Raw genomic sequence first — 25,543 nt, 5'->3', positions numbered from 1 at the left:
TTTGTCATTTTTATTTTAGCTTCATTTACATCTCACAAATATTGCTTATCCTTCCTTAATCATCTCACAAATTTTGTTGCAGCAATTGTAGTTTTTTAAAACATTAATAAAAATTTCATTAAATTTTAAATCTTTAAATGCTTTAAACACAAAATAAGCAGCATAAAAATACTTAAACCATTGGAAAGGAACCAAAAGTTTTCATTTTCCATGATTAACAAGTCACAGCCAACAACTTCTTCATCAGTCCATTCACTGCCTTTAAATTCTAAACCACAATAACAATCACAATAGTCAGCTGTAAAAAACAAATAAAATGCTCAATTTATTGATGAAAAGTCTCTTTTAATCCACAAAATTTCAATAAACAACTACAAAATTTTTCACATTAAAAATGCTTTTTTAACATAATTTAAATATTAAAACATATTGAAGAATACAATTGTATTTTCTTATATTGAGTATTTTTGAATTTATATTTTTAAATATTTTTTTAATTGTTCACTTATTACATAACAACGCAAGAAATCGACATTCTACCTCGCCTAACTCGATTTAAGAATTGAATAATCCTTTTAAAAAAATATACTGTTTTTAAATTCTAATAAACCAGAAAACAAACTCGAATTTTTGGCTTAAACCACATAAAAATAAACAAAATTTTAAATATATTTTAATTAATTAAATTTACACCAAAAATCCAATTTCCTAAGAATAATTTTGTTATTTGCATTAATGTGAAAATAATTTTGAAATTTTGAAATAAAAAAATAATTATTTTAATTAAATTTGAATTCAATAATATTGTGTCAAATATAGCTTTTGATTCACAAATTTAAATACAAATTATTTTTATAATTGGTTAAATTTTTTAAAAATAAAATACAATTATTAAAAAAATTTAACAAATAATAGAAAATTGTGTAAAATGTTAATAATCGTTATATACAATGTTGTCAACACACGTTGCTTATTACAAAGATGTGCTAAATTTAGACAACACTCGTTTAATATAATTTTTAAATTTATAAATCAATAATTAAAGTTGAAAATAACTTTTAATAATAAAACTAATTTCTACAATACAAAATAAATGCAGCATTGACAAAGCCTCGACATCTTAAAGATCGGATTTGTTGTATTTTTCAGGAATCTCACATTGATTTCCTTATTGCTGATTGAATATTACTGACTTTGTGCTTGATAATAGTTTTTGTACTAAAAATAGAGTTATTATTTGATAATTTACATTCAATTGAATAGAAATGCTGTGATTTATTACCTTTCTTTGACATTGCTTAGCATTTTGTAGATTGAGCTGAGATGTCTCAACAATTTCACGTCAGTAATCAATATTGATAGTGAGAGTTGATGCTTAATGAGTTAAGTATGCACATGAATGAGTGAAATTAATAAAACTGTTCAAGGAATGCTTGTCACACTGCCAAAGTTGTGCAAATTCATTCTGTTGAATTTCAAAAATATTATTAATTTAAATAGTAAATTGTTAATAAAATGCTTACCTTTGTGCAGTTACTAGCCTCAATATGGTTGGTAATGATGCTAAGATATACTTTAACTAATCATTCAAGTCTAATATCCTTAAAATTTGTTGATATTTTAATGGTAATGTCTCAAAAATTGATATCATATTTTTGCATCAAATCCTTTGTCCATGCAACTATTTCTGGATCTTTTGATTTATTTTCTATTGCTAAATCATGTATATTCTTGTTTAATGTTGTTAATTTAGTTAAATATTTAACCTGATCATCTTTATTGCTGATGTAAATTTGAATTTGTGACCATGTAAATTCGGCGATTTCTTTGACATTCCAGTACGTAGCATCGTGTAAAATGTGAAACCCGTCAATACAATAATTGTTAATAAAATCTAAAATTTCAACAGAATTGAAAATTGTTGGAATTTTTTGCCAAAGATATTTGTGAACTTCTAAGTTTTTATTATTAATTACTGCATTTTGTAAAATGTTTTGCTTATCATTATCCAAATGTTTCAAAAAGGATTTAAGTTCATCTACTTTTGTAATATTTTCCAGTTCTTCAATTGAAAATTTCATTATGTGATGGTCTGAGTAGCATGCAGCATAATTAATTAAACTGTATCCTTCCTCATCAGCTTCTCGAAGTATTTCCAAAAATTCATCATCAGACTTGCAAGAATTTCGAAATATTTGCCGCAAAATTTGATGAGTTTTTACTTCTTTTGATGAAATTGCAGCTCTGTGAAGTAAATTCTGTCCACGATATCCTTTTGATCTTAAAATTTCTTGATAATCTGAATCATTGAGATTTTCTTCAAATTTTTGTAATGTAAACTCGATCACTTCTGCAGTATTGCAAATCACAAGAATATGAATGTAATTGTTGCCATTTTGGTCCTTTTCTAGGAACAAATTTTTCAGTTTATCTTTACTTTTGCAATTTTCTATCAAGTTCTCCCATAAAATTTGATGATTTTCTATTTTTTGATCTACAGTAAACAGCATCAAGTCCTTCAGAGATTCAACAGGGATCGTTTGATTATTGAATAACTGAATTCTATCCTCAAATAATTCAACAGAATTTGTGATTTGAATCCATTCCAAATTTAAAAGTCTTTTTTCTTCTTTTGTTAATTCATTAAATTTTAATCCTTTTTTCATGATTTCGTCACATTTTGTGTCTTCGTATCCATTGCTATTTAACACTTTCTTGACTTTATTCCATGTCAGTTCCTTGATTTCTTTTGTGTTTTTATCAATTACGTTTAAAAGTACATTACATTCAAAATCATCACGATGTTTACAAAATTGCAAAATTTCAGACGCATCAAAATATTTTTCAAGATTTTCCCAAAGAATTTCATGAAGTTCCAAACATGTATTTTGTTGTGCTGCTGATTGTAACAAATTTCGACTCATAAATCCTAACGTTCTTAATAACTTCCTTATTTCTTCAGGGGATGTAATGCTTTCTAATTTGTTAATCATAAATTGAAAAATTTCACCTGTAGAAAATATAGCCACAAGATCAAAAATATTACAGCCATTGTTATCAACTTCTTGAAGTATTTCCAAAAATTCATCATCAGATATACAAGAATCTCGGAATATTTGCCATAAAGTTTGATGAGTTTTTACTTCTTTTGAATGAATTGCAGCTAATTGAAGTAAATTCTGTCCTTTTTGTCCTTTTGATCTTAAAATTTCTTGATAATGTGAATCATTGAGATTTTCTTTTATTTTGTGTAATGTGAAGTCAATCACTTCTGCTGCGTTAAAAATCACAAGATTATGAATGAAATTATCGCCATCTTGATCTTTTTCAATTAATAAATTCATCAGCCGTGCTTTGCTATTGCCAAATTTAGTTAAATTTGTTAAAATTTGTTTCCACAAATATTCATGACTTTTTAAACTTTTATCGAGAACAAATTTATTTAAATCCTTTTGACTTTCAAACTGAACTTGCTTGATTTTATTTAAAAACATCGAAGGAGTTTGTTCCTTAATTTCGATCCACTTTAATTTTAAAAAGTCGTTTTCGTCATAAGTAAGTTTAATAGATTTGATTGATTTTTGAACAATTTGATCACATTTCTTAATGTTTGAGTCATGGTTTTCAGCAGTATAACAATTAATATTTATAAAAAGTTTTTGAGTTTCCTTCCATGTGAATTCTATAACTTCTTTTGAATTGAAACTTACTGCTTTTATTAAAATGTTGTCTCCTTGGAAATCAAAATATTTAATAAAATCAAAAATTTCTAACGAGTTAAAATATTTTTGAATTATTTTCCAAAGTGTTTTGTGAAGATCTACTGATTTGTTACTTCTACATGCTGATTGAAGCACATGCCGTCCCCAACAATCAATATTCTTCAAAAGTTTTCTTGTTTCATCTTCCAAATTTTCCTTTTCTAATTCGGTAATCAAAAATTGAAAAATTTCACCAGAAGAAAATGTAGCCACAAGATTTAAAATATCAGATCCATCACCATCAACTTCTCGGAGTATTTCCAAAAATTCATGATCAGAATTGCAAGAATCTCGAAATGTTTTCCACAAAATTTGATGGGTTTTTACTACTTTTGATTCAACTGCAGCTACTTGAAGTAAATTCTGTCCCTTTTCTCCTTTTGATCTTAAAATTTCTTGATAATCAGAGTCAGTTAAATGTTTTTTGAATTTATTTATTGTGAACTCAATTATGTCTGGATTGTTATAAATCACAAGAAGATGAATGTAATTGTTACCATTTTGGTCCTTTTCTAGGAACAAATTTTTCAGTTTATCTTTATTTTGATAACTTTCTTTTAATTTTTCCCATAAAATTTGATGATTTTCTATTTTTTGATCTGCAATAAACAGCATCAAATCCTTCAGAGATTCAACAGGAATCGTTCTATTATTGAATAACTTAATTCTATCCTCAAATAATTCAACAGAATTGGCGATGCAAATCCATTCCAAGCTTAAAATTGCTTTTTCTTCTTTTGATAGTTCTTCATCTTTTAAATCTTTTTTCATGATTTCATCACATTTTGTGTCTTCATATCCATTACTATTTAACACTTTCTTGACTTTATTCCATGTCAGTTCCTTGATTTCTTTTGAGTTTACTTCAATTACATTTAAAAGTACAGTACATCCAAAATCATCACGATGTTTACAAAATTGCAAAATTTCAGATGAATCAAAATATTTTTCAAGATTTTTCCAAAGAATTTCATGAAGTTCCAAACATGTATTTTCTTGTGCTGCAGATTGTAACAAATTTCGATTCAGAAATCCTAACGTTTTTAATAACTTCCTTATTTCTTCGCGGGATGTAATGCTTTCTAATTCGGTAATCATGAATTGAAAAATTTCACCTGTAGAAAATAAAGCAACAAAATCAAAAACATTGGATCCACCATCATCAACTTCTTGAAGTATTTCCAAAAATTCATCATCAGATATACAAGAATCTCGGAATATTTGCCATAAAGTTTGATGAGTTTTTACTTCTTTTGAATGAATTGCAGCTAAGTGAAGTATATTCCGTCCTTTTTGTCCTTTTGATCTTAAAATTTCTTGGTAATGTGAATCATTGAGATTTTCTTTTATTTTGTGTAATGTGAAGTCAATCACTTCTGCTGCGTTAAAAATCACAAGATTATGAATGAAACTGTTGCCATCTTGACCTCTTTCAATTAATAAATTCATCAGCCGTGCTTTGTTATAGTCAAATTTAGTTAAACTTTCCCACAAAAGTTCATGATTTTTTATTGTTTCATCTGCTACAAATGCGTTTAAATCTTTAATAGTAAAATTATTATTTTTTTGCAAAATTTCTTGGATTATTTTAGAATTGCCAATATTTTGATAATCAATCCATTTTAGATTCAGAAATTTTATTTCTTTATCATTCAATTGTTCTGATTTTGTCTTTTTTTCTATTATTCTTTTGCAATGTTCAATTTTATCATTGAATTTGTTTTTTATATCATCGTTGCTGTTTAGTACTTCTTCTACTTCTTTCCATGCATATTTTATAACTTCTTGTGTATTATACTCAATAGTATTACACATGAAATTGTCACCATCTTCATCAAGTCTAGTGATAAAGTTAAGTAGATCTGAACTGTCAAAGAATTTACGAAAATTTCTCCAAAGAGTTTCATGAAGCTTTAATGATTTGTTGTTTAAAGCTGCTAAATGAAGCACACTTTGGTTGTTAAAACTATTAACAGATGATAACAAAATGTTTATGTTTTTATGATTTGTGATTTGATCGAGTTCATCTATTATAAATTGGAAAGTATCATATGATCCTGAATGTGCAGCTATATGAAGTGAATTGTTACCAAACTGATCTCGTTCATCAAGCAATTTTAAGAATTCATCTGTCGATTTGCATAGTTTAGAATAATCTTTCCATAAAATTTGAATAGTTTTGATTTCTTTTGCATTAATCAATGATTTTTGAAATAAATTTCTATAAGAACTTCCTTTCATTCTCAGCATTTCATGATAATCTTCAACTTTAAAGTATTTTTTAATGTTATTTAAATACATTTCAATTATATCAGTTATGTTATATTCAACTAGAAGATGAATGAAGATATTCCTATTATTGTCTTTAATGTATAGCAACTGTATCAATTCCTCTTTATTTTTAAAAGATTCCAACAAGACCTTCCATAACATTATGTGAAAGTCAATGTCTTTATTATATGATGCAACAAGCAAAGGAGTAATTTCATTAATGAGCGATTTCTGGGTGAACAAATTACAAAGCTTTGGAACTGAATTGTGATTTTCAAACAATTTCCACACAATTTCCATTTTTTCTTTATCCATCATGCACAGATGCATCACGTTTACTTGGTCTTTATTTGATTGCGATATCAGCTTCACTATTTCAATTTCTGATAGAATTCCATTTATAAATCTGATTAAAATATCATACTTCTGACGAAAATCTTGCTCGATTTTAAATAAAATTAGAAATAAACTTTCTTGATCGTTGTTCAGAGTCAATGCAATCTCTTTTAATTCAGTTTTGTTCATCTTTTTACTTAATTGATCGAGAAAATTATTTAAATATTTTACATCAAGTGTTGACTTAATTAAGTGCTGAATAATTTGATTTTTTAAAATAAAACTCTTTAAACTTGATTTATCCAAATGATTAATCATATAATCTTGAAATTCTGTGAATAAGTCAGTCTGACTGACGATTAAGCTGATGATCTTCTGATTTTGGCTTAAAATTGTTTGAACATCCTTACTTCTTTTCTTATCTTTGAATAGTATCATTATAAATATTTCCAGATTTAAACAATTTTCTTCAAATAATTCAGCCAAATTCTTCATATTTTCGACATTTTTGAAAAACGGTTTGGCAAATGTTGATAAATGTTTGTTAACAATTTTTGATATTGAGACATCATCAAAACCTTCATTTAAAAACATTCGAATGACATAAAATTGTTGTCCTGTCAAAAAATGAATGAATTTTTCACAGAAATCTTCTGTAATTAATTCCGATTTATTTAGTTTTAAAATGTCAATAAAAAAGATAGCAACAAAATATTCTCGAAATGTTTCATGTATGAATAAGTAGCAATCACCAATTTTAGTTAGAAAACCACCGCCAATGATTTCTGAGTCACAAACTAAAACATTTGCATCATCATCCACTATTGATATATGGCAAAATGATTTCTGATTTGGAAAATAACTATTAAGTGCAAAGTATTTATGAAGATCAAAAAAATTAATGGATTTTTGCTGAAAAATTGCATTTGTTCTTGCTCTTAATGGACCTTGTTCACTAGACCAGCTTTTAATTTGGATAAAAACAAATTCTTTATAAATTATAAAAGAAGTAATCTTTAAATTTCCATCTTTGATTGATTCGTAAACTTTAACGATCATTTTTAAAAATTGTGGAGGTCCAATTGAACGATTCTTTATTCCACGAATTCTGTGGGCTAAATTCCTTGCAATATCTTGATAATTTTTAGATTTTTTTGACTTGTCACATAATTTCAACTTTTCTTCCAACATATTTATGATTTCTATTAATGTTAATGGTTTTAATTTATAAATTGAATTAATTTTCAATTCTTCAGACAAATTATCTTCAAAATAGTCACGTGTTGTGATAAATAGTTGATTTCCAATATGCTTATTAACAGATTGAATCATGCCAATCAAAAATGAAGCAAAATCTGGCGCAATTTCATCAAATGCATCAAAAAGAATTGAAACTTTTCCATTTGTATAAAGATGTTTGAACATTCTGATTTCAAATTGATTTAAGGACTTTAATACGGTGCTGATCATAAAGTCTTGCAATTCAGGAACACCATTGTATGATTTAAAATCATTAATAAAATGCTTCAGATCAACATATGATATCCATCGATCGGGATAAGTCTTACATAAATCAATCGAAATATGCTTCATTGTCCAGCTTTTGCCAGCACCAGCATTGTCAGATATTAAGATGAATTTTTCAGTTTTTATGTCTTTAATTAACTCATCTTGTGAAAGATTTACAGATTCTGTAGAATTCTTTTGTTTCTTGATTAATTCTCTTGGTTTAAATAAGTCTTTAAAGTTGTCATCAAGTTTTACAAAATTCAAATTTATTGAAATTTCTGATTCTTCAAGTAACAAATTCAGTTGCTGATCATCAAAAACTTGTGTAAAATCACCAATTGAAATCAGCTGATTTAAAGTCATTGCAGAATTTCCTTGAAAATTAATTTCAGACTTTAGTAACGATTTCTGAGTTGCTTCTGTTAAATCATTCCATGAATAATTGACAGTGACTCGATTGTGCTTAATACCTTTTGAGGTTAAGTATTTTGATATTTTATCATTTTGATTATCATTTTTAATTAAGAAAATAAACTTATTTGTATTATTTTTTGCAACAACTTTTTTTACATTTACATCCATTCCTTCCGTGCAGTCCACAAAAACATTCAATTTTGAATTCTGACTGAGAATTTCTTTGTAATCTTTTAAAATGTCCTCAAAACTATTGAAATTTGAAGGAACAAAGATATTCTTAGAATCCAACAATTTTGCATCCTTCTTCTCAATATAATTGTAAATATTTGTAAATAGGAGATGTGGGACATTTGTTGAAATAATTGTGACGTCATTTTCTATATTTAAATTCTTTGGTGCCAATAATTTAAAATCCAAAGATTCAATTTCTTTTAAGAATCTGAAAGTTCTATTTAATTGTTGAATCTTTTCACGATTTTCAAGGTTGAAGCTTTCCAAATCAGGAATAACATAATTATCCATAAAATCAAAAAGTTTCTTATATTTCTTTTCTAAATCTCCTTCCTTTAACTTATCATTATCAAATTCAGCTTGAATATGTGGACCTCTTACAATCAATTCTGCAATGTGATCTTGAGCATCATACATTGTGTATACTGTAGAAATAATTGCATTGCAGTCCTCATCATCATTTTCTTGACTTTCTCCATCCTCATCATCATCTACTTGACTTTCTCCATCTTCTTCATCATCTACTTGACTTTCTCCATCCTCATCATCATCTACTTGGCTTTCTCCATCCTCTTCATCATCTCCTTGACTTTCTTCATCATTATTGACCTTCCATTCATTATATTCCTCAACAATATCTTCAAACTCTTTCGATCTTACGGAATCATATTCAAAAAATGGACTATCATTATTTTGGTATACAAGACCCATGACAAAGTGACAAATTTCATGACTAATGACTCCTTTTATTTTTTGGTCTCTGTTTAATACTTTTGATGATTTTGCACCAATGAAAATCCATTTAAACTTAGGATATGCAACACCTAATGAGTTCTTGCTTCCTAGATCACTAAAGTAAGTCTATAAAAAAATAAATTGGATTGCTTTTATTAAAATTTGCATGCTTAAAAGTGCTGGTTTAATATCTTAGCTAAAAGTTAGGACCAGAATTGTCACCTATCGATTTACTCAAATCTACAAAGGTATGTCTATCGGAGACAGTGTCTAGGCAAGTTTTAAATAGGCAAATATGTTTTTCGTTCTTTATATGCCAAGACATATGTAAAGCCTTTCCAAACCACCAGTTGGCTAAACAATTGTTATTCTTAGTCATTTTTTAGTCGACGCGTTATCGAATTCTACAGTTATCATACACAACGTTATTATAAAGAGTTATATTAGTTATATAATTGGTTTGTGGAAATAAAGCTTATTATATATTTGATACTATGCTTTCTCGATACCGGGACCGGGACCGGGAAATCCCGGGACTGTCCAGTCCCGAAAATCTTCCGGGACTGGTCCCGCGGGACCAGGTTTTAAAAACATTCTTATTAACTCTTAACAAAATAAAATAAAAGACGTTTAATTTGTAATCAAAACTTTAAAATCAAAATGAATTAAACAATTTTATCAAAAAACATGAAAAATATGGAGCGATAAATTCGACTTTTGAATGCTTCTGAGTTAAAATTTTAAATTTTTTTATGATAATGCTGTGACAAATAATAAAAGCCCAAATCAAACAAACTTTTTTAAATAAATTATCGAGACCTATCGATTTCCAGCTAATTTGAGGTTTTTCAAAAATTTAAAGGTTCAATGATTTTTAAATTGATTACAAAAATTAGAGATTATTTCTTATAACTAAGATTTGTTTCTTCATAATCGTATAAAAGGTGAAGACGATAATTAAACTCAGAATTTTTTAGTGTTATTCTATTTTAAAATCATTTAATACTAGTCAGGTTCAAGAATTCTGAGAATTTAAATCCTTTATTAAATTTTTGACAATACATATTAAGCTTAAAAACACTGAAAAAACATTAAAATATTGTACTTTTTAGCACATATTTTTTTCGGGAAATCCCGGGATTTCCCGGTCCCGTCCCGATCCCGTCCCGGTCCCGGAAAAGTTTCGGGACCGGGATTTCGGGAAATCAAATTGATACATACATATATGTATATACCCAGGGCAAACGAAAAGAAAATTTGACAGTTATTTTTGTATGGTTTTTTAAGAATTTGTACGGTTTTTAGCTCCGGATATTTGAATAAAAAAATAACGGCAGAAATATGAAATTTATAATGTTAATTTTAATTGATATTTCTGAAGTAATCAAGTATATTGACATTATTTCTGCAAGTTATCATCTAATTAATTTTAAAAATTTAATTAAATGTTTTAAACTCAAGAAAAAATCAATTTTTTTGTGATAATTTCTAATGGTTTTTCAAAATTCAAACATAAGTGCTAAAAGCAGGACACTGCTAAAATTGATTTGCTAAAAGCAGGACTCTTTCCGTTTACCCTGGGTATATACTAGAATAATCTCCCACCAAGCATGGAAATTTAACGATTAGTTGGGCTTCTACAAATTTTGGTAAATATCATGTTTTGAACGGAATGATAGATAGAAGGGCAGAAGAACAAAAAGACAGAAGAACAGAAGGACAAATGAACTAAATTAAATTAATAAAATTTTGGCATATAACTTAAATAATATACAATAACTCTCTATGATAACTATGCATAATAACGGACCAATATTGATACCGCGTTGACTAAAAAATTACAAAAGTACTCGTTCTTATCGAACTCATCACGCATTCAGCGCATTTTTGTCCCAGCGATCAGTAATTGATTATTAAATCAGTTTTCGGTCTACGAAACAAGATCCAGGTCACTTCCAGATCTACAAAACAAGATCCAGTAAGTTCCAGGTCACTTCCAGATCTGCAATGCAAGATCCAGTAGGATCCAGGTCACTTCCAGACCCACAATACAAAATCCAGTAGGATCCTGGTCACTTCCATATAATTTAACGGATTTTTATAATTCAAACAGTTATGACAAATTTAAATTTTATTCAGTAAACACTGTTAAAAATTTTAGGAACATTGAAAAACACTGTAAAACAATGAAAAAACGTGTTTTTGTTGCTATGAAAATGAAAAATTGTTAATTATAGAATTTATGCGTTGATTGGAAACTTTTAAATGCCCGGCGCCGCAATAACTTTATGGCACTGATCTTTTAAAACCATTCCGAGCTCTCTACAATGTCTAGATAAAAAGTTTTTAACGTCAGCCGAACGAACGAACGACCGACCGAACAAAGTGTCTTATTAAGCTACCTTTTTGAAAAAAATTTCAAAAATGCGCTAAAAATGAGTGATTTAAAGAATGACTAAGAATAACTGCTGAACTAAGAAAATGTCTACGCTATATAACTAATAGAAACTACACACAATGCAAATTTTCTTTCAAGTCTTGCTACATGCTATTTCGCCACAGCATGAATTGTTGGCATACGTCTTAGGCAACTGACTTTGCTATATAGAAATTACGAACTTTATCTTTTTCTACATATTAATTTCAAAAGACTTAAAACCTTAAGGGAGCCTAATTTATGCCTTGTTTCAGATGAGTGCAGATTAATTGACAAAAACAATTGAACTGTTTTTATTTTTAATTTTTCCGCACATTTTGTAAAAGGAAAACTAAAATAATCCTCGATTTCGGATTTCAGTTTTTTGGAAATATCTCCAACATTTTAAAAGTTTATAAAGATATTTTATGTGATAATTGTAGAACATACATAAGCCTATATTTTCGTATATTTGAAATTTTGGGTTTTCAATTATTGACCAATTTATAGCAATAATTCCGGTAAATCTACTAGATTTGACTGAAAAATTGAATAATTAATACATGTTCAAAATATGTAGAATTGTCATGGCTGGGTCACATTATTATAAACTAAAAACCAGAGACTAACTCAAATTTATCATTTTTAACTTCATATTTGTGTACTTTTTCAATGGATTTATTATTGTTTCTCCATGAAAAAAATACCAAACTTCGTAGTTCATTTTCACGAATCTAACTAGTTTAAACACTAGAAAACTACACTAATATATTAAATATAGTTAAATAACATGTAAAGTTTCAAAATACTCTAGTTTAATTCAATATTTGAGCTAAAAAAATTTCAAAATTTTCATCATGATTGACACAAAACTTTTGAGAAAAATTTTAAACAATGTTTTTTGGCCTGCGTGATCAAATTCTACGTAATTATGAAGCTTACGTGATTAAATTCTACGTAATAATGTACGTTTTATGAAAAAAATAAATGATTTTTTTCATCATGAAAAAAAATGATTTTTTTCATCAAAGATTTTTTTCATTCATTTTATTCTCTGCTAAAAACAAAATTAAAGTAACTCTTAAATTGCTTGAGATATTTCCAATAAACTGAAGTGGATAATCCAAAATCGAGGATAATCCACTTTAGTGAAACAGGATGTTTTTTTTTTTAAGATAACATGAAAAATCATATAATTCAATAGCTTATTGTATCAGTTGATCAGTTATTTTCTGATATGATTATATACCATAGCCATAATTAAAACTTTTAAAACTTACCGATTCATCTTCAAAATCAAATATTATTTTCAAATTATTGCACTGTGCTGCTACATCTATCAATTTACTCCCAAATCTAGTATTGTAAATATCGTTGTACCAGCTTCTGATTTTATTGCTATATTCACGTTTTGTTGGATTTGAAATATTCTTATTGAGTATGAATGAGCATGTTTCCAAAAGTAAAATATTTCTTGATTCAATTGGAAGTGAAGTTTCAGTATTATCTCGTCTTTGATTTTTGGCTGCTTTTGTAGATGCTTCTTTGTCATTTTCATCCGAAAGTTTTTCATTTGCGTCATCAAATTCAACTCCATTATATCCATTTGATTGTAAAAAGTAAAGAATTTCGAATTTTTTGCAGCATAAAGCATGATACAATGCAGTGCAGTTATTGGTGTTGAATCCAAATTTAATTCTAGGATTATTTTTAATGAATATTTCAACACTTTTCTTGTCATCAGCTTTAATGACTGTATGAAAGTTAGTTCTAGCATTAATAATTGTTTTAAGATTAATGTCAGTAACAGCATCAACATCAAGCTTATTTGGAAATGGATAGTCACAATCCAATAGCTTACACACGACATCCAATTGATTTGTATTAAATGCAGTTGTAGAAATCATAAGTTGATGATCATACGGCAGTTTCTGTATCCATTCCATGCAATGATTAGTCAAGAAATCAACAATATCTTTTTTTGAATTTTTTACAGCCAAATATAAAATTGATGTTTCAGTTTCATGACTGTTTGTATTATTTACGTCATCTGGTGACACATTGTCTGATTGTGCTATGTATGAAACTTCTGTTAAACATTCCACAGCTTCATTTGTCATAGATTCTTCAACATTATCAAGCCATATGTTTAATGCAGCTACAATGTCATCGACTGATCCTTTTATTGCACATTTTTGAATTAATTCCTTATAAAAGTCCTTAGGAAAATTAAAAATCCTTAATAATCTTAAAATTAAGGAAGATCCAGGAATTTGTGGCAATTTTTCAAGAAATTTAAGTTGCAAATTTTTTGCATTGTCGGATTTGATGAATTTAAAGAATGGCAAGCAGTTATCAAAATCATCAAGGTCAGGCTGTATTTCAAGTTTCTGATTTTCATTTTTGTAATAAACTCTTGAGTCATTTGCATTTTTTGATGATAACACCAACACTAATGGACGTTTTTTATTGAATTTTATGAGGTTTGACTCTAACACATCAAAACGATCAGATTTGTCAGTTATTTCATCATCACATTCAACAATAAAAACGAATAAATTTTTATATTGCTTTTTATTATATATATAAGAAATTTCATCAATTAAGTCCACGAAAGTCCATTCAGATGTAAATTTTAACACTCTACAACACAGTTTTTGATTCTCATTTAAATTTTCATATTCTGTCTTTGTATAACTAATGATATATTCCTTATTATACTCCATTTTAATTTTAATTTCACAATTTTACGATTTTCATAATTTCCACGATAAATTAATCAGTTCAAATGCAAACATTCAAGTTTAAATTGTTCAATGTTTCTTAGTTAGCACTTTTAATACCGCAAATGTACGTAATAAACTTTAGAAATATTAAAATTTAAAATTTTAATTTTGCACAAAATTTTGATAAGTTTTTTTCATCATCAGCAAGATGTCTACACTACTACTAACGTTTTTGATGATCACATATATCTAAACACTTTTAAATATTTAAAATTCACTATTTTAGCCTTATAAGTTTCTCCAAAATATTTAAACTACAAAATGTCGTCTTAATAAACTCTCAGCTTATAGAATCTATCTTAATATATAATAGAATAGTACGCAATAAGTTCGTATAACAAGTTATCCACATATAACAACTTCAAATAATTTTTTTTCGTTTTGCTTCTATTAATCTGATTAGGTGCAAAACTGCAGAGTCGAAGAAAAAAAAACTGTTTTGTTTAGGCTGTTCTAAAATTGGAAATCTACTCTCCCTGAAAAATATAATTTATTAATCCAAACCGTTATGTGGTATGAATTATGAAAATCTGTTAAATGATATTTGGGAAGTACCCTGGATCCTACTGGATCCTGTTTTGTGGATCAGAAGGTGACTTGGATCTTACTGGATCTTGCTTTGTGGGTCTAGATGTGACCTAGATCCTATTAGGTCTCGTTTTGTAAGTCGGGAACTGATTTAATAATAAATTATTGATCGCTGGAACAAAAATGCGCTGAAGTGACTCAATAAGAACAAGTACTTTTGTAACTTTTTTAATTTCATCATCATAAGTAGAGCATTTTTTGTTGAAGATAACTAACGGCACGCATTTATTTTTAGAAGCAAAGTTATTTATATTACTCGATTTTTTTCAGTTCGTTATCTGACTCACAATTCTGATTGTGTATTTCCATTGGAGGTGTATGAACATCTTCTTCTAGCATTCTCATTTCGTATATTTGATGAATTTTAATATTTTTATTTAAAATAGGTTGAAATATTTGATTAATAAAATATATCGCTACAAAAACTTCAACAAACATTAAATGCATTAAATCATATTCAGTAGAATCGATGAAAATTAAGCCATAATCTTGAATTAGGTTTATATTAACATTATCATGATTTTTAACAAAATGTCTAATAAATAACAATTTAAATCAATTATCATTGCATATACTTGCTAATAATCATATAAAATAACTTTTAACATGCTATGATCTGGTACAGCATATTGACTTAATGATATTTGAAGATCTTCATATAGAAATATGTCAATACAAAATTAATATTGGATGAATCGTCTTTATTATCACAGAAATTAGTGACAAACTTAATTTTATTATTCCTTTCATACTTTCGCTCCTGAATGGACCACAAAAATGCTTTAAAACACTCATCATTGCTTGAACTTTTTAAACTATTCATTAAAGTTTAAATGACTTTTTGAGTCTGAACTTGTTTATCAAATAGAAGAATTATTCTGTCATCATTGTACAGTGTTGTGAAGATAATATCATTTAGTATTTTAATACAATGCTTTTTAGTCGTGGTGCTAGATTTTCATCAGCAGTCGCTAATTTTATTGAGGAAATATTTGAAGGAAATCACGATGGACTTCGCACGTTGTTGGCTATTAGAAGTAAAGAACAAAATGAAACGGTTTTTAAAAAGAACAATGATGGTAGGGATAGTAAGATTAAACTTAAACCATTTAAAAATTTAGCAAAGAAAGTTTTTACAGAATTTGAGTTAAGAGCACTTTATGATTAGATGTATATTCAAGATTGTTTGTAAAAAGGATAAATTAACTAAATTTTCCAGAAAATCTTTTAAAGAAAGTTAATAAATTTTTATTCAAAATTCAAAAAACAAGCTTATTCTATTAAAATTTTATCACAATTTTCAGCCACGACTTCTTCTTCATGTCCTGCCTTTTCCTCAATTTCAGCTTTATTGTCACCATTCTTGATTTCAACTACATGCTGAGCTTCTTCGACTATCACTTCTTAAGTTAAACTTTTTTCCATATTTTCACTTTCTGATGAAATTTCTTGAATCACCTCGTCTTGATTGTCAGCATTTTTGTGTTAATTTTCCAATTCTATTTAAGCTATTATTTTAAATCATTCTATTAACGATGACATTTCAAAAAGTATTGCGAGACTTGGCTCTTAACTACAGAGATACAACCAGGGTTGTTACAACATATTCTGTTTTACAGAATGTGTACACATATGCCACATATTTCATGTGTTACAGGGAAAAATGTGTGGATATGTGTGGAAATGTGTGGATATGTGTGAATATTCACACATTTTCCACACATATCCACACATTTTTACCTGTGACATATTTTCAAAACACACCAGATTCTGCTTTTAACAACCCTGGATACAGCCAAAACTGCGGATTTTGCTATAGACGGATCCTCAAATGCTGATTAATTTTGTTAATTGTTGATTGTTGATTGGACTTCAAATAAGTACTGATACAAAGAGCTGGTCAAAAAGACATTTATCTGGAAAGATTCAAGCGAAGGAATGGCTGGATAGGAATAGTATCGTAAGTTTGATGGAAGCATAAACTTTTTTCATCTCCTTGGTTAAAATCCACAAAGAAAAAGACTGTCCAGTGCTCCATAAGCAACATGTCATAGACCGATATTGCAAGAATGTCAATTAGATGTTAAAACAGAGAATTTGTACAAGCTTTGTGATGTGACCAGCAATCGAATCAGATGAAAAGCATTTTATAATAATCTAGGCTCCAAGTTGGAGTATGGTTCCAGTAAGTAAGTAAATTACAGTTTGGAATTTAAAGACTTCATGTTTTTTATATCACTGAAACAAATTTTTAAAGTTTTTTTTTTTTTGGAAAATTAACGACTTTTTTTTGAATTAATATGATTTGTTATAACATGCTATTGGACTTATCATGAACAAATGTTATACTCAATAATTGTTATAGATCTGTTAAGTTATAACTATCTGATTAAAGTGATTTTATGAAATTCATTTGAAATTTGAAATTGTGAATGTAAGTTAAATGTTTTAAGTTTAAAAATATGTATCATTTGAAATTACTTAAAAATATTCATAGCAATGCCAACAAGTTGCTAATAATAAGTAGTATTGCCGGATAATGATTCATCAAATTAACATATTTGAAAATTTAAATCAAATTAATTTGTATTATACAACATTACATTCTTATTTTCATTTTTAGACGAATATGCATCATTCCATAATTGACATACTAGCTGACAAGCCTTTTAAAGTTGCCGGCAAGTATTTGATAAATGTCATTGAGAACAAAAATAACAATAAAGAGCAAAAAAGAATCTGCAAAATTCTTACATTTTCATCAGCCTGGAATTATGATAAAGTTTTGACATTTATTGACTCTTTGAAGCCTGCAGACTATCCAAATCTATTTATTTTTATCATAAATGCTAAAAATCCAACTGAATTTGATGCTGGATATGAAAAACTGAAGAAAAATTTACTGAAATTTGGTGCTACTCGTCCACTGATTATGCAATTGTTGTTTGAAGATGGTGCTGCATCGAAATTATTCTACAAAGTTCCTCCATCAAATCAATTTGAAATAATTGAAAGAAAATTGAATTTTAAATCATCTCAAAATTTTTCATCATTTCTGTGTGACTTCCTGCATGGTGAATTTGAAGATGTTTTTGAAGTTTTTACTGCAAATTCTTCACCAATTAAAGACTCTTTTTTGATTCTGAGATTTTTAAGGACATTGGATTTTAATGAAGAATTTTTCACAACACTTATCCTTAAATATGCAGCAATTGGATCAAAAGCTGATTTTCAAGCAGCAGTAGATGCTCCATTTGAGGAAACTGACAGAAAATTAAGCGCAGAATCGCAGAGAATTTTATCAATACTTATTAATTGTAGTTCAACAGACCATGATGAACAGTCAGATGATGAAGCATCGAGTTCACATTCCAACTCAGTTCTTCTAACAGCTGTTGAGCATAAAAATAAGGATGTCATCAGTTATTTAACATTTTATTGGTTTAATTTGATCCAAAAGCTTCCATTCAACCATCAAGTTAGAATATCTACAGTAGCATTTGAGACAGATCAGTTGGATGTCCTTTGTGACTTGTTAGACTACGCTGACTTTCCATTTCCCGAGTATTTTAAATATGACGAAAATCAAGTCCATGAAAGACTTTATGAAATAATTAAATTTAGAGCAGAACTCAAAACGACCATGTTGGAAGGACATTATGAGGATTTAGAGGATATGATCATGAAAAATTCAAAATTGAAGATAATTTACAGCATAAACAACAACTCGTTATTGCATGAGACAGTTAATGCTAATAAATTAGGACTTTATTACTTTCTAATTATTATTGGACTCAAAGGTGATGATTGTTCTGACTTAATAGACAATTTGAGTGAAAAAGAAAAACAACAAGCTATGAAAAAGGCAACAAAAATGAGAAATGATAGTTTTAAATGTGCCTTACCGAATAGTCAACAGTCAGTCATTAATTTGTGTATTAAGTCACTTATTCACAATACGACAATATCAAAAGAAGTTGAAACAAATTATCGCAGTAAAATCCGTACATGGTATGAAAAAATCAATGAAATAGCACCGGAAGTACTTGATGTTGCTGTCACGTGTGATGGATTGAAGATTATTTACGACTTTGAAAGTGATACTGTAAGTATTATATCAATATGTGTAAGGATTGAAATCTAGAGACTAAATTGCAATGATATCTGCAGCTTATTCAAGAAAGGGAGGGGATGTTAAAACCCATCTTGAGTAAGTTCTCGCCAATATAGCTCAAATAGGTCAATCGATCCAAAATCCGAAACCAGGTCAGTGATAATCCGGCATCAAGTCAGAGTCACTTTAGTCTGGTGCCGGATTTTCGATCGTTTAACCAATTTTTGAGTAATTTATGACTGAATTTGACTGAATCTGATTCCACTATATGGTAACATAAGCTAGGGGATGCTTTTTACGTCATACAACTTCAAGCAATCTAAAATCTAATAAATATTTTAATTTCAGGCTGATAATGTAAGCGTATCAGGAACAAATTCACCTGGAATTACATTTGTAGAATCAAAATGGATCTTCATTGGTTCTAAATTATCAGGTAGAAAACGAGAGAATGAAATAATTGGAGTTTTAGCACAGCAGATATGCTACTATGCCTTAAATTTGGTGTATGAAAATGGGGGAAAGCCTTACTACAATGAAAACCATGATGTAGCTGAAATATTTGATAATATAGTCAAATCCATTAATCAGTGGTCAGGACAGAGTCCACAAAGTGTAAATGATGAATGCTGTGGCATAATTTCATCAGCTTTCATTTTCTATTCCCCAAAAGAATACCAAATGGAACTAATTCTAAGAGTTATTAATCTCTTGACAGAATTTAGTGACAATGAAGAATATTTGTATCGTATCAAGCAAAAATATAGAAATTTATTCAATTTTTGGTATAATTTTGTTGTTCCTGAATTTAAACGCTATCTGCAAAAGGATAAACTAATTATAAGACTCAATGCATACATCGATGTACTTTTGACAATCAAAAGTCAAAAAATAGAATTGACAGCACCAAATGACTTTAAAGAAATATTCAAAAATAATTTCATCATTATAACAACGAATGTACCAACTCTGTTATGGATAGACATCTATAAACACCTCAAAAAAGCTTTTGGATGCTTATTGGATACAAGGAATATTTTTGTAGATCTTGAAAAATTTAATAATGAATCAATAAGATGCGACTATCAATACATTTGTAGACATAACTCGGACATGAATGTCTTTGTGGACTGTTCAAAGGGAAAATTGGACTTAATTGAACTTACTTTTGCTAATAAGAAGAATAATTTTGTGTTTGTAGTTTCAAATGTGGCTGTACGAGATGAATTAGTGAATGTAGCTCTAAAAAGTTGTGGAGTTAATCCAAAATTACATGAAATGAATTACAATTGGCAATGCTTAACAAAAAAAAGTCAAAAATTGCTTCTAAAAATCAAAATTAATTTTCAAAATAATGAAAAATTGTCACTTTTGGATGTGCTTGGTAATCATAATGAGCAGCACGTTGAGGGATATCAGCTCTCGGGTATTATTGACGATCAGCTGCTGAATATGCTGCTTGATGGCCACAAAGTTGAAATTAATTCAAATCTTGAGACTGAATTGAGTGAAAAAAGGTTTGAATTTCTGTTTTGTCCAAGGAATTTTATCAAAAAGGAACAGGATGTGGACATGGAAGATGCTGAGATTCCTCAATATTCACCATCCGAAATAATCAAAAACACTAAGAATAAGCATTTCATCCTTATATCAGACGAAGCAGGAAGCGGTAAAAGTTGGGCAATTAAAAATATTTCAAAACTCATTCATAAAAAGTTCCCAACAAAATGGGTCACTTTTGTCGACTTAAAGCAGTATATCAAGCATATCAGGAGATTCAAGGAGGAACTGGAATTTTCAAAATTCTTAACTGACGTAGTTTTAAGGCCAAAATTCAATTTTGAGTCTAAAATCTTCAAGAAACTCTACGAAAATGGCAAAATATGCATCATTTTTGATGGATATGATGAAGTAGCTCCTGAATATGCAAAATTACTGTTACATTTGTTAAAATCCTTCAACTTTAATAACGGAAATCAAATGTGGATTACTATTCGAGACTATATGGAGGTTGATTTGCTGCAGGCACTTCAAATTGATGTAATTTATAAACTTGATAAATTTTCCAGGCAGGATGGAGTAAATTTGATTGCAAAATCATGGATTTTAAATGACCGGAAGGATTTAGATGTGAAAAATTTTGATGAAATTGTAAAAACTTTAACAAAATTAGAAATTTTTAAAAAAATTGCTGATAATTTCATTAAAAAAGTTGAAAATATAAATAAAATGTCAATGACAGCACCTGAAATATACCAAATGATAGCTGACACGTTCAAGGACACCAAAAGACGAAATATTAATGTTGAAGATCCAAAAATGGTCTTAAACATTTACATGCTTTACCAGTCAATTGGAATTATATTCTACAGAGTTTGGTCGGAACAGAAAGGCGAGATCAGGCAAACAGCAAACATAAAAAGTCAAGAATATGACCTAAATTCTTGGAGATTTCATCAATATGTAGCAATTGTGATCTTATTTCCAGATTTAATTGAAGAAGCTTTTCCCAAATACGATCCAACTGAATGGCTCAATTACCAGGCTATGGGTTGTGGAATGCTAGGCATGAAAGATGGACAATTTTACTTTTTGAATAAAGATTTACTGGACTTTTACATTGTGGAATTAGTCATTAAAGAGCTGAGAAAGAAAAAACTTTTAATCATTGGATTTACGATTTTAGCTCGAGTTCTGACAAGTCAAAAATATCGCGGAATTCAGATCATCTTAAATGACGCATTTGAAGCAGAACCTTCACTTTTGGCCAATCATGAAATAAGAATTTTAGATTATATTGATGACTTTTATAACATGGATAATTTACAAGATTATTTCATCAATGAGCTTGAATTTTTTGTAAAATTAATCATGAAAATCTTGGAAAATGGAAGTTATGAAAAAGTTAAGGAATTATTGACTAGAACAACTGTGAAGCTTATCGATTCAAATGTGGACTTGAACATTTATTTAAAATTTGAAAATGTTTTATTTCGTCACATAAATCATGAGGATTTGAGGACATTGATTAAGGAACAAGAAATTTTGCTCAGAATTATTCAGTCGGAATTTAAAATTGAAATATTTGAGAATTTGGTGACGAAACTTGAGACAATGTTTGAGGTACCATTCATACGTGAAGTTTTGATAGCAAAAAGTACCAGACTTGATGGAAATATCGTGCTAATGATGTGCAAATCAGATATTAAGGAACAATCCAAAGTATCAAAATACCTTGAAATTATTCAAAAATATTTAACAACATCTGAAATTATTGAATTAATGAGAAATTGCAATGAGAATAAAGAAACTGTCTTTCATGTTTGTGTCCAGAGGGAGAATGAAGAACTGCTGAAAATTTTGTGGACCGAGATCGGAAAATTATCCGACAAACAAGTTTGCAAAGCATTTGCAGCACAAAAATCATTGAAAGATCAACAAACTATTCTTCATTATGTAGCAATCAGCACTAATATTGCAATTCATAAGGCATTGCATCAATTAATCCATGACACCTTTGAAGATCGAGAAGAATTGAAGAATTTTATGCTTCAAAAAGATCGAAATGGCAACAACTTCTTACATATTCTTGTTAGCACAAACAAGAGTGAGGTTATTGAAATTTCATTAAAATTTATAAAGAAAAACTTCAGTTGTGCTACAAATGAAGACATTTTGATGGAAAGTGGACTTAATCTGCTTCATATTGCTGCACAAAATTCAAAAGATGTCAAAACTCATCAAATTTTGTGGAAAATTATTCGTGATAATTCTAAATCTGAAGATGAATTTATCAAGTTAATCAAAAATGTTAATGGAAGTGGCAACAATGTGCTTCATCTAGCTGTATCTAATTCTACAAACGTAATCCTTAAATTTATGTTAAATGAGCTTGAAAAAATCGCATTAAAAAACGAAATTAAGATGCTATTAAGCACGTCGAACAGTCTAAATCAAAACCTACTACAACTAGCTGCAAAGGACAATAAATCGATGGAACTTCATAATTATTTATGGAAAATTTTTGGGAAATATTTTGAAGATTCTGAAATTAAGGAATTAATTAACCATGCTGATTCGAATTGGGGAAATTTAATGTCTATTGTTAATCAATTCAATTCACCAGAAGTGATTGAGCTGACTTCGAAGGAAGTCTTAAAATTTTAGAAATTACACTCATAAAAATATTTAAAAAACTGCTTTAAAAAATATTTTAAAATATAAAATGGAGTTGGCAAGATTTTATTGTGATGGTCAATGTGAAGGTGCTGAACCTCGTGGAATTCGGACTCAAAAAATTAAAGTCATTCAAATTAAAAAGTTATCAGATTATTACACAAGGTTTGGTAGATAAACGAAGCCTTACAGAAGATTTTTGCAAAATATCGGGACATATTTGTAAGTTCGGCACTTTTGAAGTTCTTTTGGACTATTTATAGTCTTAATATTCAATGAACTAGTTAAATTAAGTTAAAAAATTTGCAAAACAGTACAGAAAATAATTAAAATTCCGGAAGAAAAAAATATTTTAATCCTGGGCTTGAGACCAAACAAATACGAAATTTTTCATAATTTATCCAAAATTCCAAAATTTTTATTAAGATCGACTTCTTAAAGAGTCGAGAGAAGTTTTGAAGCTTTGTCGAGAAACAGCAACAATTGAGAAACATAAAGCCGCATCATGATCAGGATCGCGGAAAAAATACGCCGCCTTAATGCGCCGATGGTTGCCCTAATTATAGATATACTAATTGGTAAGTAAATAAGAGGTCTTAGGTTCCATTCTCGTTTAAAGTGTGTCAAAACGAAAGCAGAGCAATTTTTTTTAAACAATCTTTAATAATTTGATAAAAAAATAAATTTATTAAATGAGCATGCTTGTGAGTATGCTTGTGAATATTTTAAATTTCGAAAAATAGCAAAATTGTATATTCTTCCTCAGCATGCATTATACAATTTCCGAATGTTCACTTACTGGAGATACTTGATCAAAATTGTAATCATCAATATTACTTGATATTTTCAATAAAACATCCAAAAACATTCAAAAATATCTATAAAACATCCATTAAACATTCTATCAAACAAAAACAAAAACATTGAGTGCGTTCAACAATTTTTATCAAAATTTCAATCTTTTTTGTCATTAAAATTTAAGTTTTATAAAAAATAAGCAAATTCTTGGTGGAAATTTCACTTTCATAATGAATGCAAAGATTGAAGCTGACATCGAACTTGAAAATCATCTTGAAAAATGTCGTTGCTGTTTCCGAATTATTGAAAAATCTGACAAATTTATGAAAATTGATGAAATTATTCAGAAAAATTTCTTCGATTTGACTCAGATTGAGGTGAGTTTTTTGGGGGTTTGAGGGGTTATAGGTGTGGGTATATGGTTGAGCCTTGTGAATTTGAACTTAATTGTGAAGATATTGGTGACTTAAGGTTTAACATCTGCGAATTTTTACCTAAAATCCATAAAAATTTGCAAATTTTTAAACATTTATTTTAACTTTTTTATTGTTGACAAAAACAATTTTTTGACTTTTTTTTTTCACTTTCCAGCTCATCTCATCTCCAGACTTTTCCACAAAAATCTGCACATTCTGCCAGAATGACCTTAATGTATTCTCAAATTTTCGTACTAGCCTCATAAATAATCAGCTTAAGCTCTATAGTCACATTCAGTCAACTCAGGAACAAGATTATAACAAACCTGAACATAAAAAATTCCATTTTGAGTCCAGCAATCAATACACGGACTTGAATCATTCATTTCCATCAAATGTAAAGATAAAAACTGAAAAAGAAGATCCTGAAGACATATTTGTTGACTGTGAGACGATAATTGAGGAAAAGGCTGAAAAGGCAAGAAAAAAGAATCAAAATTCAAAGCCCAAAAAATGCTTGTGAAGTTTGCGGTTCATCAGTCAACAATTATCGTCGTCACATCCTCAAAGTTCATCTTCATGTGAAGAATTATTTTTGTGATTTGTGTGGATATGCTTCATTTTTTCGATGTGATATGGAACAGCACATGAAAGTACATGCAAAAAAGTCAATTAAACAGCAACAGACTTATTATTGTGAATCATGTGGACTTAAATTTAATAAAAAATTTCATCTCAATGCTCACGTGAGAGCAAAACACACCGAAAAAGTCAGAAGTCACATTTGTAACATTTGCAACAAAGCATTTTTCTCAACTGAGAATCTCAAGAAGCACGTCGAGTCACACAATGATAAGGACATGCCGTGCGAATTTTGTGGAAAATTATTTTCATGTATCAACAATTTGAGGACACATTTGTATTATCATTCGGATCCGAAATTTATTTGTGATGTTGAAGGATGTGGAAAGAAAGTTTTATATGAAAAA

General features: G+C 28.6%; 2 protein-coding genes across 2 annotated transcripts; one reads left to right on the top strand and one right to left on the bottom strand.

The window, feature by feature from the left end:
- Positions 1-929: 929 nt before the first annotated feature.
- LOC139096423 (uncharacterized) lies at positions 930-14,750 on the bottom strand. Its single transcript, XM_070648136.1, has 4 exons — positions 12,957-14,750; positions 1,524-9,386; positions 1,283-1,465; positions 930-1,218 (listed from the first exon to the last, which is right to left on the bottom strand). The coding sequence occupies exons 1-2, from the start codon at positions 14,400-14,402 to the stop codon at positions 1,635-1,637; spliced, it is 9,198 nt and encodes a 3,065-aa protein (XP_070504237.1). The 5' UTR covers positions 14,403-14,750; the 3' UTR covers positions 930-1,218; positions 1,283-1,465; positions 1,524-1,634.
- A 2,631-nt stretch (positions 14,751-17,381) lies between these two features.
- LOC139096430 (uncharacterized) lies at positions 17,382-24,226 on the top strand. The gene is made up of 3 exons (XM_070648144.1): positions 17,382-17,484; positions 17,674-19,155; positions 19,513-24,226. The coding sequence occupies exons 2-3, from the start codon at positions 17,680-17,682 to the stop codon at positions 23,329-23,331; spliced, it is 5,295 nt and encodes a 1,764-aa protein (XP_070504245.1). The 5' UTR covers positions 17,382-17,484; positions 17,674-17,679; the 3' UTR covers positions 23,332-24,226.
- Positions 24,227-25,543: the final 1,317 nt, after the last annotated feature.

Source organism: Chironomus tepperi, unplaced genomic scaffold (genome assembly GCF_022539635.2).
Source record: "Chironomus tepperi strain 1889 unplaced genomic scaffold, CSIRO-AGI_Ctep_v1 contig_389, whole genome shotgun sequence".
NCBI lineage: Eukaryota > Metazoa > Arthropoda > Insecta > Diptera > Chironomidae > Chironomus > Chironomus tepperi.
The sequence above is the reverse complement of the archived record's forward strand: the minus strand, read 5'-3'. Positions and strand labels throughout refer to the sequence as shown.